The following is an 18,699-nucleotide window of genomic DNA, read 5'->3' as shown; positions in this document are numbered from 1 at the left end:
GCCCTGGCCTCCGAATTCTCCAGATCTCAATCCGATTGAGCATCTGTGGGATGTGCTGAAACAACAAGTCCAATCCATGGTGGCTCCACCTTGCAACCTACAGAACTTTAAAGATCTTCTGGTAATGTCTTGGTGCCAGATACCACAGGACACCTTCAGGGGTCTTGTAGAGTCCATACTTTGGTGGGTTGGTGCTGTTTTGGCAGCACGCTGAGGACCAACAGCATATTTGGCAGGTGGTTATAATGTTTTAGCTCATTAGGGCAGACAGTTTTGCCTCATCAACCTCCTTGTCAAACTCAAAAGTTCGGCTAACCTGTTAGCTGGAGGTTACACCTTAAGAAACAGATACAACAAGGTCTTCATCTCCACAAGTATTCAATACTTTTTCAGGATTTATAATAAAAATAATATGTCAACTACAATCAATCAGATTCCTCGCAGGCCGTAATGAACGGTTTATTTCAGGACTGATCACAGTGGAATCCATAATGGTAACCATTCTGAAAGACGGAAACCTTTTTTAAGCCATTTGCCTAGTTTCTGGGGTTCAATGCAACCATCAAATACAAACGCTGGCAGAAACTCTGAATAGGCCATGCACTTTGATCTTTTCACTAGCAAAAGACACAGGCTCATAAACATGTTCACCCTTTGAAGCTTTATGATATTGCACAGCTAAGTCTCAGACCTTCTACCATGTCCAAGTTTCCCTGCCTTATGGCAAACATACTGCTATTTGCAGAGAACATCTTTATAAGAGACAGTAAATTTGTTTGCTTTCCTTAACCAACCAGCCCCCATCACCCAACAGGCAATTGTTTTTTGACTACATTTGCTGATGCATTCCATCATGAGAGCACATCTGTTTTTACACGCCTTTCCTTTTGTTTTTCAGAACCAAGTGCGGGTACATTTCTGAGCTGCCAAACACTCATTGGGCTTTGCATGAAAGAACAGCACCTTTTGCCACTAGAGGGAGTATGCTTTTATTCAGAATGGTGTGGATGCAAGCCTCTTTTTTTTCTTAGCGTGAATGAATGGACAACATCAGAATGTTTGGTTGTACATTGGACTGTATGCCAAAGAAAATGTGTGCTCTATGGAGTATACAGTACATATAATAAAATATGGAATGGCACTACTTTGTGAACAACGTGCTTGGTAATGATGTTATTAATGTCTCAAACTTGTCAGAGCATTGCTTTGTTGCATAGTTTCATTGGTGACCCATGCCTGTCTTCTACAGTGATGAGAGAAACCGCATGCATCATTTACTGAGAGGAATTGCAGTTTGCCCCACACAACATTATATTTATCCTGAGCGTGTACTTTTTTGCCTACAAACTATAAGATATTTGGTGCACCTGATCTGTAATCCCGAACAATACTTTTTCCATTATCTAGCCAGAAAGAAGCGAAGTGAAATGTTACAATGTGCCCAATAGGCTGAGTACGTTGTAACAGGTAAGGGGCATGTTGTAACATGAACATATGACAGCTTAAAACACTAAAACTGTATCTAATCGAATAAAAATAGATAGAAGATAAACTAAAATATGATATCAATAAAAGCCATTTATTAACATTGTCATAAAAACATGGCAATCATTTTGACACTTGACAATGAACACACTACAAAGCTACAGCACGATCCAATATAAAGCAAGCAAATAGATGAAGACACAACACACACACTTTATGTGAATGACTGCATGCTTTGCATTCATTAATTAATAATATACTAATCCACATCTGATTTTTTAGGCTCTTCTCTGACCGCACACAATTTATGGACGTACCGTCCACTACCGCCTTCAACTTGGAAATGTAATGCTCGGTTATATACCCTATTTCTTGACACATTTGTAGAGTGCTAGATGGAGCTAGAAAGTGTAATTGTGCTTGAAATCATGACCGCCAAGAAGACTGCAGATGTCAAGATTTATAGTCATAAAGATTTATATTTTAATCTGTTCTCACCCAAAACTGATTTGATCGCTTCAGAAGACTATATTAAATCCGGAGTTTTATGGATTATCTTTATGCTGCCTTTATGCGCTTTTTGGAGCTAAAATATTTGGTCACCATTTGCTTGCATTGTATCGACAAAAAGACATCATATCTCCATTAAAATCTCTTTGTTTGTGTTTTGAGGAAGTAAGGAAGTCATACGAGTTTGAGATGAAATAAGGGTGGTTATAAATGATGAGAGAATGATCATGTTTGTGTGAACTATTCCTTTAAACCTGGCTGGTCACTTCTACTGGCTAGCTAAAAGTATTATCAATCAGCGACTATGATAACGATCAGATTGGAGATTAAAATTATAAAAAATTTTGCCTCGTTTTATATAAACACTAAAAACAGAGATGAAAATGAACTGCCATTTGAATTTTTACTTTTGCTACTGATAAATGAGCTTTTGGCCATATTGAATTTTGGTGCAATTTTTTTTCTACTCAGTTTTGATAAAGCAACTAGTAAACGAATGAAGATTCGTCAGTGTAAAATTTTTAAACCATGTGTGCTACAACCAACTGTACAACCGTCCCGTAAAATATAAAATGATGTGGCCAATGTAACATTGATAACATTTGGAAAATGTACCAATGGTGGGAAAGTGACCATCTGAAAAGTCCATACACTGTGCTAAATCGTGCTAATACTGTGGAGGGTGTGGTAAGGGACCGTCTGAAAAGTCCACAAATGGTGGTAAAACTGTAGAGTTTTTTTCTATATAAATGTTCAATAAGATCAAACAATGTATGAATACAATCACAAAGACAAGTACAGGTGAATGAAAAAAATTAACAAATAACATAAATAAAAATTATTAATAACTAAATATGTATAACCCATCCCAAATGTTTACATAAATAAGGTAAAGAGGAAATTTAAAATTCTAAATATATTTTTAACAAATAAATTATGTATTTTTTTTTCTATATCGTGGGTCAGGAAAATTCTCATTTGAGCATAAAAGAAAGGATATACAATTTTATTAATAATGGATATTAACTCAACGCATGTATTGCTAAAACTGTGGTGTTTATGTGGCCCTTATTTTAAGTTGGCAACCGTTAGCCCAGCTCTCCTCCCCTGTTGGACATTGTTAGCAGAGAAATTAAATAAACTAATATAGTAAAATAATAATAATACTTTACCAGACTTCACTTTCTAGACGTCTACGGGGTGAAGAAACACCCATAACTAACATTATCAAATCAGGTTGTTGAGTAATGTCAACTTTTCACCATCTCTCCAACAGTAAACGCAATATAAAAAAAAAGGCGGAGATGTCACTCATCCGTACCCGTAAAGGTGGGCGGACTAAGGTGTCCCCCTCACCCACCTTCCCCCACCCCTTCTGCAAATGGCAAAGCACCACACATGACCCGAAATCACTAAAATCACCCGTTCATCCCGCGGCGGGGAGTACACTCCGAATCAGCCCGTATCACGCAGGAGATGAAGGATCGTGTCTCCGCGCCGCAGCTCACGCACGGTCCGCGGCGCGACGAGCAGCAGCGTGAATAACGTCACGACGGAACTTCAGAACGCAGAGGGAATTTTCTACTCGTTCATTCGCTTTCTCTCTGCGCTCTCTTCAATGTCACCATGCGCAGCATCTCATCCTGCGGTCCGCTGCTGTCAGTCTACTACCCCCAGATCTTCCTCATCCTCACCAGCGGCAGCTACCTGTAGGTTTGAACTACTTTTAACAAATTGGAGCGCTTTTTAATTGACCACAAGCTTTGCAATTATATATATATATATATATATATATATATATATATATATATATATATATATATATATATATATATATATACGTCATTTGTATATTAAGAAGCATTTTCAGTACCTTGAAGTTATATTAGTGCACCTGTGATACGGAGAGGGACATGTTGTGTCCATGTGCTTTACTTTCATTTGAGTCCTTTTCCATAGGAAAGCGTGCCAGAGAACAAAACTGCTGAATCAACAATGATCATATCATTTATACATGTTTTCTTTAAACAATGTACCAGAAACCATTCATGCTTTATTTAGATAAGCCAGATAAAACGAGAAAAAAAAGAATAAGATTGCATTAAATAAAAATATGATTTATATACAAATCCTGTTTCCAGTTATCAGTCATATATATCATTATACCATCCAGTTATAAGCCAGACCAGTCAAATATTGGTATGAACCAGTTCATTTCACTCAAAAATAATGAGATTACATTTCAGTCATTTATTTTGAATGCGTGAGGACAATGTTTTATTACAACATCATGTTCTCAGCTTTAGTGCTTGTAATTGGAAAACCGCATGGAAAAGATTGAGATTTGTGTGGCTCAGAGTGGCTGGAATTATGTGAACTTTTTATTTGCATTGAGGAAAAATTTCAGCCTGTGGAGAAACTACTGAGCCATATACATTAAAACTTATGTGTGGATCATAAACGTGCTTTAAACAGTTAGACACTCGGATCACTATTATTCAAAGCTTTGAGTAACAGTCCTGTTAAACATACATTTTTCCCTGATTCTCAATTTCATTTTCTCTCTTTTAAAATTTTTATTTGGGATAAGTAGAGCATAGAAGAGTCTTCATGGATTTTACCAAGACCTTTCAAAACAAAATGCATAATAAATGTCACAAAATTGATATATATATATATCTACGTTATCCAATGTTATAACTGTTACTGTGCATGCAAGGTTTCCTCTGGTAATACTTATATGAACAAGATTGTTTACAAAGTGTTATGAATGGACACACGGTTTGGCAGTGTGTTTCCAAACATGGCTCTTTTGGCTTAAATGTGCTTATTCTGGTTTTAAATCAGGACATTGGTTGCTCTGCTCTAAAATGTCATCAGTATACTAGCAAATGGTACTGGCACTCGCATCTCCCATTTTAATTTGTATTTGATTTAAATAGGTTAATATGTTTGGATCTGGTGTACAATAGCGTAATGTTGGGGCAAACTTTGTTGAGAAACAGACCAGACTAGACAGCTTGATTTACAATTGTAATCCATGTTTTATGCATGCGGTTTCATTTTAATTAGGCAGTATATCCTGTGATCGCATTGTTGTGCATAGTCTTTGTCTGTAGAATAACATCCGTTGCTCTGCTAATCTGTTTAACCCCCATCTCATTTAAATGTAGTTCTATGCTTCATGAGATGATTGGAGTTGTTTGTTGTTCTGTTTTAAATGGGGTATAAATTATAGTATTTTAGTCAACGCAATCAAATTTGAAATTATTGCATCTTTCCTGTGGGATAAAGAATAAGATATAAATCTCTGTTGGAAAGCACAGTTAACCCTCCTATTGCATTTGGGTCATTTTTGACCAGGGAGAGGTAGATAATCATTTTTAAATACCACATAGTATTTAGTAAGGGAACAAAACTTTGGGACTTTGTCAAGACTATCAAAATACACATAATGCATTTTTTCAGATTTTAATGTGTCTGCCGGAGTCATTACACTGACACACACGCCACAACAGTGCTTCCCTGTCAGTGATACAATCATGGAGAAAGGACCTCTTAGCGCTTTTATTTGATGTACAAAACAAGCCCAGATGAGACTTTTGATAGAAATCAGGTATTTTCAGCACATTTTAATTACCACTGAAGCATGCCAACTCTTAACTATCACTCCGCTTTTTCCGTTGAGTTCAAAGCGGCGCTGGCATTGACGCTCTAATGCAAATCATGAAAGCAGCTTCACAATTGCTGTAGGAAAGCGGATAGTCACTGTCTACTACTGGCAAATTAATATTGTGGAGGATGAGAGTTTAAAAGATTTAATGCCCATTGCAATAAATACTAAACCTTTGGGGACTAAAGCCATCTTTACACAGCAAAGGTGCAACAGAAGCTGAAGTGGCAATTTGATGTATTTTCACAGAGCAGGAATAAATGCATTTACACAGCAATTGCAAATGCTTAATGTGATGAGATGATTCATTTAAATGTAAAATTACGAATGTAGAAATATGAAATGAATGAAAATATGAATGAATGAATACTCAACCTATGGGGACTACTTTTTTCAATAAGTCAACCTCCCAATTAGACTTTGGGAAACGTTAAATGTTCCTTGAATTGGTGCTATATTAGTGCATTACTATCTTTATATTGTGGAAGGCTTTGTTTGGAAAATGTTATTAAAGCATAATATTGTTACATTTTGTTTTGTTGTCTTTCCCAAGATGGAAATAAATGCATTTTGACTGGAAAATAAGTATATATCATGTCAAAAGAATGCAAAAGGTATGTGCAGACTTTGAACACAATAGGAGGTTTAAATCAAAAAATCAAAATACAAAATGTTATTCATATACTGTATCTTTTAAGAAAAATATGTCATTATAAAAAGTTTTGTGCAGTCCACAAACAGAGAAGATGAAATGAGAGTTAAAGGAATAGTTCACCCAAAATGTTGTTCCTGCATGACTCTTTCCTCTGTCGAACACATGAGAAATTTTTAAGAATGTTGACTCTATCCAATACATTGAAAGTGAATGGTGACAAAGACTAACATTCTGCCTTACATTCTAACAAGTAAAAAGGTCATATGAGTTAGGAACAACATAAAGGTGAGAAAATAATTCCATAATGTACATTTTTGGGTGAACTATCCCTTTAAACCATCCATTTCCTGGATACCTGGTCTACATCAGCTGCTGATGTCAGTGTGTCTCTCTCCTCCAAAGGGCTTTGTCTTCGGTCGTGGCTTTGGGTGCGAACATCATCTGCAACAAGATCCCTGGCCTGGCCCCCCGACAACGTGCCATCTGCCAGAGCCGCCCAGATGCCATCATCATCATTGGGGAGGGTGCTCAGCTGGGCATCAACGAGTGCCAGTATCAGTTTCGCTACGGACGCTGGAACTGCTCTGCCCTTGGCGAGAGGACCGTCTTTGGGCAAGAGCTGAGAGTAGGTCAGTAGGTGCAGTCCATTCAGCTGTGCTTTGGTTTCATGATTGTGTGTGTTTTTTATTGATCTGTAAGCACAACAGTTTGGCTGTGAAATGACTTGTTTTTGTGAGAGCAAAATATGTTAAACAAAAGAGATTAAAACGGGTCTATCTTTGAGTGAAAGCTGAATTAAAGGAACAGTTCACCCAAGAAATTAGTAAATGTCTTAATTTACTCAGCCTACTGTTATTCTAAACTAGTATGACATTCTATCTACCGTGGAACACAAAAGGAGACGTTAGGCCGAAAGTTAGCCTCAGTCAACATTCAGTTTCATGGCACCTTTTTCCTAAACACATAAAATGAAATTCTGCCTTTTGTGTCATACGAGTTTGGAACAACATAGAAGTGAGTAAATTATGTCAGGATTTTCATTTTTGGGTGGACTATCCCTTTCGTTCTGCCACCAACAATGAAATTGCTTTGAAAAATCTCTTTCAAGAGAGCATTCACACAGTTAAATACACATATGACACCAGTGACTTCGTGTGAACCTCAACCAAGTGGAACACAGTAATATGGTTTTTAATATAGCAGGGCTCCCATATAAATTGCCTTTCAGTCAGAAATGCTTTGTTTCGGTCAAAGTGTAGCGCGGGGCTGCGTTTAATCCAATGGTCCTGGTAACAATCACTCTTTTGGGGGTTGGTTGGCTCAACGTAACATGCTCTTATTTTGTTTAAGGAAATGTAAGTTTCTTAGCTGTGGTGAGTTTTACACTGTGTGCATCTGGATCCTAATGTGTATGAAACTCTCTCTTGTTCTGTTGGGTAAACGGTACGTTACATTGTGGCTTAAAGAAAGATCACTGTATTTGGACAGACTTAATTGAAGCAAGACATTGTATGCATGTGCTTTTTGATAAGTGCAATGCAGTGCACTGAAACTAAAAAGAAAAATCTTCTAAAATGCTTTATTTCCACTGAAACAACTGGAAAAGCAAATTCTAAAGGCATTTCGGATTTCTGATTGAGATGCACGGATGGTCATTTCAGGATAAACTGTTATTTAATAGCCATTTTGAACTTGACTGAAAGCCATTGAGTTTGCCCACAAATCCATTAGAATAACGGCAGTTTGAATTCATCAATAGATCCAGGCACGCAGTACTGGTCAAATAATACAAAGACTTTGTAGCTTTCGGATTGGCTTTTGGCTGGAAAAGGGAAAATTTCCACGCTCGTTCGAACCTGATGATCAGTGATAGGGCTTCAGTGTTAGCTATGAGAAGACGGAGACCAGGGAACCACAACGCTAATGGTCTCTTTCCATTTTGGAGGATGGAAAGGGTAATCACAGTTGCTTTTTCAAGGCATTAATGCCCTGGTTATGGAGGCATGCCAAGCATATCTTGACGAGAAAGAATTTTATATAAAAGAAAACAACAGCAATTTGATACTTATTTCTGTCATACAGTAAATGCAGAGTGGTTTAATATTGCGGTATTATTGGCAGACTTGAAATGCATAGTCTTCATCTGAATCTGACCTGACTCCTTCTCCACACTGATAGTTGATTGGCAACCCATCATAATTTAATGCACATAACCCACACAAAGGGAAGAACCATATGTCTAGAAATGCTGTTGACATTACACTTAAACATGAGGTTTTGTTGAAAGGTTTCACACAGATGCAAAGAGCGTTATAATTTTTTTTTTTATTATTGAGTCTTTAAAGATATTTGAGCATTCAGTTTCCCAAATAGAAAGTTCCCATCCATTAACCAACCCAGCTATTTTATTGTTGCTTGTTAAAAATGAAAGCTCTTTTTCATATCCTGTTTTATGTCCCATGAGCCTCGATGCAAATAGACAACAGTAAAATAGATAGGTCTTTGTGGCAGTCAGTCCATTTCTACTTACCCAAGTGATCTTTTCATAAAGGCCCACCAGCAGGTGTCAGTTTAGTCTCCTTACATTATTCTTATGATCAGGCATGCTCAAGCCTCCTCTTGGGGATCCAGCTGTTTAGCTCCATCTCTAATCAAACACACCTGAAACAACTAATCAAGGTCTTGGGAAAGCAGGGGGTCTGTCAGAGTTTGGCTGGTTAGCTTCAGCCGCTAGCCCCTGCTGGTAATGTAGATGCCTTAATGTGGAGCAAAAAGCATGTTTCTCCACAGATGGCCATTCAGAATTAGCTGCGACTGCAACATAAAATCTATGTAAATAGTTCACCAGAGTCTTTTTGGAGGGCTTTCAACAGTGTGAAATATACTTGCTTTTTCCCAGTCTGCTGCCTTTGATGTCACAGCTTAGGATCATCGTTATGGAAGGTCACAGGATTGTAACTTCTTGTGCTGTCTACAGTCAATCAGCTTTCCAGATGTGATTAGTAATATGGAATTTACGACTCAAGTAATTAGCTCAAAAATTTGTATGGGACTGAACACCCATGAAGCAAATATGGCAGTATCCAGAACTTTGCCAGTTTTTGATTTTTGTGGTTCTCAATCGTGGCCCCAAGACCCCAGCACTGGACACTGAGCGAAAAATTATTTGTTGGCTCAACAACCATAATGTAGGAAAATAAATTGTTTTACTCAGAAAATAACATATTTATAAAATGTGTAGGTTTACTTAATTGGCATACATGAAGTAAATGAATGATTGTGAGTTTCTTGCTCTTCTTTGTCTTAAAAATCCATAAAACTTAGTACTACTAACTCAAACGAACATATATGGAACTGAGGTTGTGGGGAATACCCATAAGCCCTTGCACTTGAATAATTTAAGCATGTTTGTTTGGTCAAAAGAACGTATTGAGTCATTTAATTAGTTGTTATTAAGAATTCATAGAGATTTGAGTAGAGTTATAGAGCCAATTTATTGATGGGGATTACTAGGAGGCCATGATTGAGAAGGGTCAGTGGGGGGAATTTGGCCAGAACACCAGGGTTACACCCCTAATCTTTTTACAAGAAGTAGCCTGGGATTTTTAATGACCACAGAGAGTCAGGACCTCAGTTTAATGTCTCATCTGAAGGATGGTGCCTTTTTACAATATAGTGTCCTCATCACTATACTGGGACATTAGGACCCACACAGACCACAGGGTGAGCACCCCATGTTGGTCTCTATAATACCTATTCCAGTAGCAACCTTAGTTTTCCTCAGGAGGTCTCCCATCCAGGTACTCACCAGGCTCAACCCTGCTTTGCTTCAGTGGGCAACCGGTCTTGATTTACAGGGTTATATGGCAACATGTGAATGTTTATAGCTGAAATGCAGCTTTATCTGCACTTCTTTGGGGAATCAAGTTTAAAAGTCTGATCTCAGTCATTATTTTCAATTCAATTAAGTAGAAACAGTAATATAAATGTTAATTTGAAGCAACATGCTATTAGTTGTTAAATTTACATTTTCATTTATGCATTTGGCAGACGCTTTTATCCAAAGCAACTTACAGTGCACTTATTACAGGGACAATCCCCCCGGAGAAACCTGGAGTTAAGTGCCTTGCTCAAGGACACAATGGTGGGGATGGAACCAGCAACCTTCTGATTACCAGTTCAGCGCTTTAGTAAACTACGCCACCACGGTTAAATCATATTTGTGTGACATACCTTTTTAAGTAAATAAACTTGAATTTACTAATACATTAGTTTATATCTACCAAAGGTTTTCTAGTTATGCTGACATAAAATGACAATAAGTTGAATTTACTTAAAAGTGTGGTGCAAAAAATAACCACATATATTTTAAGTAAATCCATTTTTTTCAGCATAAACACCTTTACTTGCTTATCTAATGTGTGCAAATGTTTAAGTTTTGAAGTCAAAAACACAGAATAACCAGATGATTTCAGCTCTCATGTAGACAGTGCTCTTGCGTTATTTAATTTTTGGAACAAACAGAATTTTTGTAGTTATCAGCGTATTTGTTTGCATGTAAATGCAAAAATGATTGAAATCTCCTATTTCTGACACATCATGTACCTATCTTGGAGCCTCTACTTATGAGCTAACTAGTTGAATCACAGGTGTTAAATAAGGCATTGGAGACATCCAAAATGCCCAGTGCTGGTGGACTCTAGGACCAGGATTGAGAACCATTGATCAATTTCATATGAAAATATTGAAAGGGAAGAGTGTCACCTAATTTAATCACTTGGCAAAATGTTCATTAAGTATGCCTGTCGTGACACTAGTGTGTTGAACGTATTACAGAGTTCAATCACAGTAAAAAATTTTGCCTTGCCTTTGTGATGTCAAAACTTTGACACGTACACATCTAACTCACACATTTAACAAAGTAAATAATCTAACAAAGAAGCAAACAAACTCACTGGTATGAACTTTGAGTTGTCAAATCATCTCAGCATCACAAAAGTTCTTCTCTTTTCTCCCTAGGTAGCAAGGAGGCTGCATTTACCTATGCCATCACTGCAGCAGGTGTTGCCCACGCTGTGACAGCAGCCTGTAGTCAGGGCAACCTGAGCCACTGTGGCTGTGACAGAGAAAAGCAAGGCTACCACGACCAGGATCTGGGCTGGAAATGGGGTGGATGCTCAGCAGACGTCAAGTATGGCATGGAGTTTTCCAGACGCTTTGTGGATGCCCGAGAGATTAAAAAAAACGCAAGGAGACTAATGAACCTGCACAACAACGAAGCAGGCAGAAAGGTATAGAAAACCTAAAAACAAAGCCTATAACCTAAGCTTTACTAAAACTTTAGCAACTGTTCTTCTAGTGCTTTTCAAATCTAGTTCATCTGTAATCTTTGTATTAGTAAAATGTATTATTGCACATCAATAGTTAAAATGCTTCTCCAGTTAATGATTCAATAAGTTACATTCAGAACCCTTTTCATTTATCACTATAGAGGCTGACAAGAGGGGTCTGAGTGGGCCACAAATCCCATCCATAAGTAAAATTACAGTGCCTAATGAAGCTAATTATAGAGATGAAGCTTTCGTTGTGTGTGAGATAAATGTAGAGTGAGTTAACAACAGCCAGATGGAGAACTGCCACATCCCTGCAGTCCATTCATTCAAGGAGCATTGACTCAGAATACAGCTAGTTACTTATTCTCTTTCTAACACGCTACATACATACCAAGAGGAAGGCCTCAACCACGTCATCTTGAAGAGAAACTTTAATTTACAACCCTAAATTAAAGAATTGTCTTGTTTAAAGGGAGAAATTAATGTGATTTAGTTTGAGACAGAAACTATGAGTTGTGATACACTGCTTTTGAGACTGAAGGATTAAAGACTTAACAGAATAAAATACATTTAGGAACATTACTGCTTTACTTATTTAAGTCTCAAATCCCTCTCATTGAAGGGTAATATTAACACTGAACAAAATGGGTTAAAGTCAACTATCAAGTATGTCTGTCTGTTGAACATATCAGTAACACATCAAACGGCCAAATAGATCTGCTTTTAACTCAAATGTAACCATATACACAAATGGGTACTTGAGAATTATGGACATTTCTCTTGTTCTTTGATGTGGCCCTTCGGAAGGTAGAGAAAATTACAGGGTATGATTTGGCTAAAACATATTTTTCCCTCTCCGTTTTGACAGATATCTGGCATTACATATTGAGACAGTGCTCAGTACGTATTGAATAGTGGGGTTTGGTTCAAATAGCTGAAAACAGTCAAACTAAAATGTCAAGTATTTCCCTTACCCGTCAGCTGCACAAATTCACTTGCACCACATATTCTGAAGCCTCTGATTAAGTCATGCCCAGTGTAAAAGACTATGTGAGTTTTGACAAGAAATACAAAGCAGATGAAATGCATTCAGTGCATAAAGAACAGAGATTAGAGTTCAAAAATTAGGGAAGATTATCAAACTCTGTGTAATTAAATCTTTGTTTTGATAGATGATTGTTGTCTATGTATGCACTTAAAATGGATTTTAATATAATAGTTATGAAATTTTCAAATGTTGCATGAGGACTATCTCAACCTCATATATAGCAAATATAACAAAAAACAAGTTTGCACTTTACACTCAAATGAAGATTGCGATTAATTGGAAAATCTGTATTTTTCCCGTCCCTGATCCTTTTTATATTTTTATTTTAAGACATACATGTGATTTTAAGTTCAACAGCAATATATAATTCTTTTCACACACCCCTGGAACCTGCTTACTTACCCTCGGTTGGGAATCACTTCGCTAGATGGACACATTTGACCGCTGTGGCGCATCACGCTGTCTTTTCAGTGTCTTGCACAAGAACAACATGTTTTTTTTAAGATGCCATTTCAAGTAAAAACAAACTTTAAAAATGTATCATCTTCTGCTCTATTCATGGCACTGAGTCTAGATTCCCTTAGCACAAGAACAGATGCGATGTGAATTGCCCTTAACATTTCTGTTTGCACAAAGTATAAATGCTGCAAAAAAGCTCAATCGTAGCCAATCAGGACATACCTGATGTTTAATATACAGTTATGTGCTGTAGGATTTTGAACAAATGAGATTTTACAGTGAGTGGTGCTACACAGGGTAACGCCACAGAAATAAAAACCAAGCATCCGACAAAATGTCCTGTTGCTTCTTGCAGCCTTCTTATTGTTAAGACAATAACTAGAACAAAGCGGTAGAAATGGATCTTATCCTGTTTTTGCTACGTTTAGAGCTCTTATTGTGACACAGCGTTTTACAACATTGTTATCATTTGCTAACAATGTGTTTTCCATACCCGTGCAGGTTCTAGAAGAAAGGATGAAGCTGGAATGTAAATGTCACGGTGTCTCCGGCTCATGCACCACAAAGACATGCTGGACAACTCTGCCAAAATTCAGAGAGATTGGCTATGTGCTGAAGGAGCGTTACACCGCTGCAGTTGAAGTGGAGGCCGTGCGGGCTACACGTTTTCGCCAGCCCTCCTTTCTGCGTCTCAAGCAGTCCCGTGGGTACATAAAGCCCACCGACACAGATTTGGTCTACTTGGAGCGGTCGCCCAACTACTGCGAGGAGGACACTGCGACAGGGAGCGCAGGAACAAGAGGGCGTTTCTGCAACCACACGTCCCCACACACGGACGGCTGCAACCTCATGTGCTGCGGTCGGGGTCACAACACCCATCAGTACACAAGGGTGTGGCAATGCAACTGCAAGTTCCAGTGGTGCTGCTTCGTCAAATGCAACACCTGCAGTGAAAAGACAGAGGTGTTCACGTGTAAATGAGGAAGATGACAAGTTGAAACGACAAGATAGAAAGGCATGAAGCCAATGAGGAGAAACTAAGAGATGGCGTTGAATCTCATTCGACATGGCTTTGTTTTGCACATCAGGCAGTCTTCATGCGAGAAGGGGAGGAGGGTGTTGCTAAGATAGACGGGTACAAATAATGAAGATGCCGGAACTTTATAGAGGCAAATGCACTGACCTCTTAGTATGTGATTTCAAGCAAATATACGGACACTACTAGTGCAAGGCTTGCATAGTCCTTAGAATCTCAAAGTCTTAAGGAGGGTCAATTAAGGCCTTGACACTGACTCAAACTCCTATTGGACAGATTGAACTGACAATGTGAATTTTTTGAGATTAGAGACAGCTGCTTACAAAGACACATAAAAAGTTGTTGCAAAATGTCCCACCAGCTGAACCCCTATGGGTGTTCAAGAGGAAAGTCATGGTAAAACTCTGGAATGCTGGAAAGTTGAAAATGTTTGGTCACACTGTATCTATTTGAACACTGAAAAGGACAGGCTTTTTTCTTCACTTTAAAGAAAAAAAAGGCTGAACACTTTCCATACATGTAATGGTATAAAGAGATGCGACAGAGCACAATCTCTTTATAACTTCTAATGTCATTGCTACTGATGTGTTGCTTCCAAATTTTCGACCCAAAACAATACAGCATATTGCTTATGCAACAAAGTGCTTCTTTTCCAATACATTCTTTTGCAGTTTCTCCTTAGAAAAGTGGTCTGCAAAATTCTCAAAAGTAAATCAAGTGAGAAACCATCGTTTTTGGTGAATTTGTCAATTGCTGCACTGATGGTTGTGGTGTGTACTGTTGTGTGCTGTCTGCTTTATAGAGACACAAAGTTTGTGGTCTTAAGTTTTCTTAGTCATATCCAGACTTAGCCATGGTATGCTGCATTGTTTTGTCTATAACTTTGTTTTGTGTTTGAGAGAGTCTAAATAGATACTTAATAGATGTCATGTGACCAACCACAGTTTGGAGTGACCAAACCATGCACATTGCATTCCCATGAATGTCACAGACATGGGATTCCACATCACTGGTCCAGCATGCATCAAGTTATATTTCACCTCAGCTGATATAATTCACTTAAACATACAGCTGGGGTCTGAAACTGTAGAAGGTTATTGGAGCTATTTTGATTAGCTACTCTTTTTTTTTTAATCTAAATTGTTTATACAAGATATATGGTGGGCAGATTTGTTAAAGTATATTTTTATATGTAGAGATTATGGCACTTTATGTCAGGTATATTCAGAGTAATTACTGATATTATTTTCCTTGTCAAGTTATTATTGTCTTAGAGTTTAATTATAGAGCTACAAATTGTGTTCCATTTTTGTCCCAATTTAATGAGGTTCACTTTTTTTTATGTGGTTGTTGTTTTTTTGTTGTTTTTTTCTGAGCAGCCCATAATTTTCTTTTCAAGTTTGATATGAAACCATCTCATCTTTTTGTAGCCTGGTTGTATTTATACTTTTTGGCAGAGATGTAAAATCACTAGGTAAATAAATTAATCATACAGTTTGGATCAAATGGATCAAACTGTGGTCATTTAAATTAATTTTATTACAATGTATTAGACACCAGACTCATTCAATAGCAAAAGCACGTCTATTAATGTCTATTATTAGTTTACTCAAAAATGAAAATTGTCAATTTACTCACCTTCATGTGATTCATGACAGCCTCAGTGACCATTCAATTTCATTGTACAGCAAAAAGATGAAAGTGAATGTGACTGAGGCTAACATTATTTCCAACGGAATGTCATACAGGTTTAAAATAGATAGAATTTTCATTTTTGGGTGAAAAAAACATTTGGTATTCCTTTAATTAAACAAGTTGCAGGTAGGCCCAGGAATACAGATGCCACATTATCAAAGGTACGTCAAGAATTTATCTCACTCAAACGATCATCTCCATTGACCTTGTCAAAGCTGTGTGTAAAATGTCTTCCCAGATGTACTGACCAGCTCACAGTTGTGGCTGTAAATATTGTGAAAAGCTGATCTCGGAGTGACGCAGAGCTATTCCTGCCTGCATTTGAATAGGCATCCGACCTGCCTCATTCATTCAGCCGCCGTCCGCTCTCTGCCCCTCTGGTCTTTTTCCTGTGTGTGAAAAGCATTGCAGGCAGCCACAGGAGCAGAAGTAAGTGGGACCTGTTTTGTTAGCCGTCTGAACTGCTGGGTACCGGAACCGTGTAAGCTCCCTACACTATACCGCGGATTGAGAGAAAAGTCAACCCTGATTGTTTCGAGGCAAACATTTTGTCATTAAAAAATATGAGGCAGAGAAAACAGGGTGTGGTGGGGAGAGTAGAGGCCTCCAAAGAGGGGTATTAATGGAATGGTTGGGTGGAGGTGTGGACCACTCAGCTCATTCCATGATGGGATGGGGCGAGATGTGATTCTGCAAGCTAATACTTCTGGTCTAATTCACTTTGGACAAACTAACACCATAACTAGAGTGGCATTAGTGCAAAAGATGTGCCTGTGTTCCTGTGTAGATTATGTTGGACAACAAACAAAGTTATCGGCTTAAACATCACAATCAGTAAGAAAGCCTTTCCATCTATATAGAGATCTCCAATTAAAAAGATACATGCTCTGTAAACAATAGAGATGTTCAAAACAACATATTTACAAAATCGACTAGTTGATCGGTTGTCTGAACAACTAGTCGACTTTTTTGTGTTAAGGAAGCCCTCTATAATTAGGTCGTTTTCGGGTTCACCTGACCCCGATCGTAGATGTTAAATATGTTACTTAGGGGCCATTTAAGTCACATTCTTCCATTTAAAAACAGTGCTACAGAATGGAGGAGTCTTAAGGCGTGTCTTAAGTCTTAAATTGAGCTATTTTTAACTTGATACGCCATCTTGAAAACGCAAAGATCATGCATTGACAAAAGATGTGGTCCGCATATGTATGGCTAAAGCAGAAGTAATTTTCAGGGGATGAATTTAAAGATGTAACTATTTCAGAAGGTTTTACCTTGCAAACAGTTTAACAACTTCGAGAGCTAAAAACTAGTTAATCTCTCTTGACTGTTTTTTTGCACAAAATCTTCGCTGAGCATTCTAAAAGGAGGAGCCAACTTTCACATTTGTTCTCAACTATTGAGCATTAGACTTTATATGTACAGATCAAAAGGTCTGCCTGGTCTCTATAAAATGCACTGGATTAGGGATTAACCTAGAGTCCCTTCAGTGGCTCAAAAGCCAGGAAGACACGGTTCTCCTTGTTTTAAAGGGTTTGAATCACATTTAGGGGGGGTTGGAATCAAAGACCAATAAATGCATCACAGACATCAGCATGTGTCCTCTAAGATTAGCTTCTTTGATTGATTTCCTCTTGAGTGCAGTATACAAAAGTACAGACCACCTCCTTATGCTCCAACTACTGATTGAAAATGTAATAGCCCCAGTGTGTTCTATGGGCATTTTAAGCCATCTCCATAGTGTAATATAGAAAACAGGGTATGAGTGATCCTAGGATAAGCATCTCCTAGCTCCACTTAATCAGCTATGGGTCCTTCTTTAAGGGCCTGAGAGCAGACTGTCATCCCTTTCTTCCACTCTGAAGCCCATTTCCCTGAGAATTGTGTCATCTGCCACACCTTGTCTCCGAAGACCTTGCATCACCTTCTCATTCTTAGGGTTGTGCTCCAGAAGGTTTTGGATGGCAAAAACTGCCCCTGGCTTATGACTGGAGTGAATATTTAAGAAAAAAAAATTATACTGAAGAACAAAGTAGATTTTCCAAAGCTATGTGAATGATGCTTGCCAATGCAAAACTTCCTATCGTGATGCTAGGGTGTTTTGAGTATCTTTTAACGTGTTACTATGTGGTTACTTGGCCTTCCAGCTGGTTGTGTACTGGCCCAAGCCAAAAGAGCCCATATCCAAGTTTTTGTAATATTCTGGTCCCTAGGTATGGCTTGGGTCCCTCATTCAATTTAAGTCTGAGGTTTTTTTTGTGTGTGCCTGTTTTGGGTTACGCCCAAATTAGGTTAGGGTTTTTATTTTATTTTTTATCAATTCCCTAACCCCAAGTATGAGCAATTTAATATGGATGCTAAATAGAGTGCAACAGTCTCATTTTGGAAGCAAAATTATATATTTTTTCTCCATAGGCAAACTGATTTTTAATGATGACTTATAAACCTTTAAAGAAAGACCTACAGTGAGCTCCAAGTTAATTAATCGATGGTATGTGCTTCTGTTGAAGCCATCAGTCTGTTATTTCAACTTCATTTTTTAAAACTCATTTTAATTGCAGAGTTCAGATAAAGAACTACACTACCCATAATACTGAAGAGAAAAGATCCACCAATCAGAGAATCTCGGACCAAGTGCACCAAAAGAGCCCAGCAGCGACCGCTCCCTTTCGTGATGAACTGTAAATGACTCAAAATATTATTTGTATATATCTGAATATTTCGCTGTTAAAATATATAGTTTGTATACCAATAATCAACAACTTCAAATCATTAGTTTTATATTTTTTATTTTACTACTTAATT

General features: G+C 37.8%; 1 protein-coding gene across 1 annotated transcript; it reads left to right on the top strand.

Moving 5' to 3' along the window:
* The first annotated feature begins 3,437 nt into the window (after positions 1-3,437).
* LOC127637613 (protein Wnt-7b-like) lies at positions 3,438-15,693 on the top strand. Its single transcript, XM_052118765.1, has 4 exons — positions 3,438-3,704; positions 6,726-6,952; positions 11,343-11,614; positions 13,665-15,693. The coding sequence occupies exons 1-4, from the start codon at positions 3,622-3,624 to the stop codon at positions 14,142-14,144; spliced, it is 1,062 nt and encodes a 353-aa protein (XP_051974725.1). The 5' UTR covers positions 3,438-3,621; the 3' UTR covers positions 14,145-15,693.
* The last annotated feature ends 3,006 nt before the right edge of the window (positions 15,694-18,699 follow it).

This window comes from Xyrauchen texanus, chromosome 45 (genome assembly GCF_025860055.1).
Source record: "Xyrauchen texanus isolate HMW12.3.18 chromosome 45, RBS_HiC_50CHRs, whole genome shotgun sequence".
NCBI lineage: Eukaryota > Metazoa > Chordata > Actinopteri > Cypriniformes > Catostomidae > Xyrauchen > Xyrauchen texanus.
This window is presented reverse-complemented; position numbering and strand designations above follow the sequence as displayed.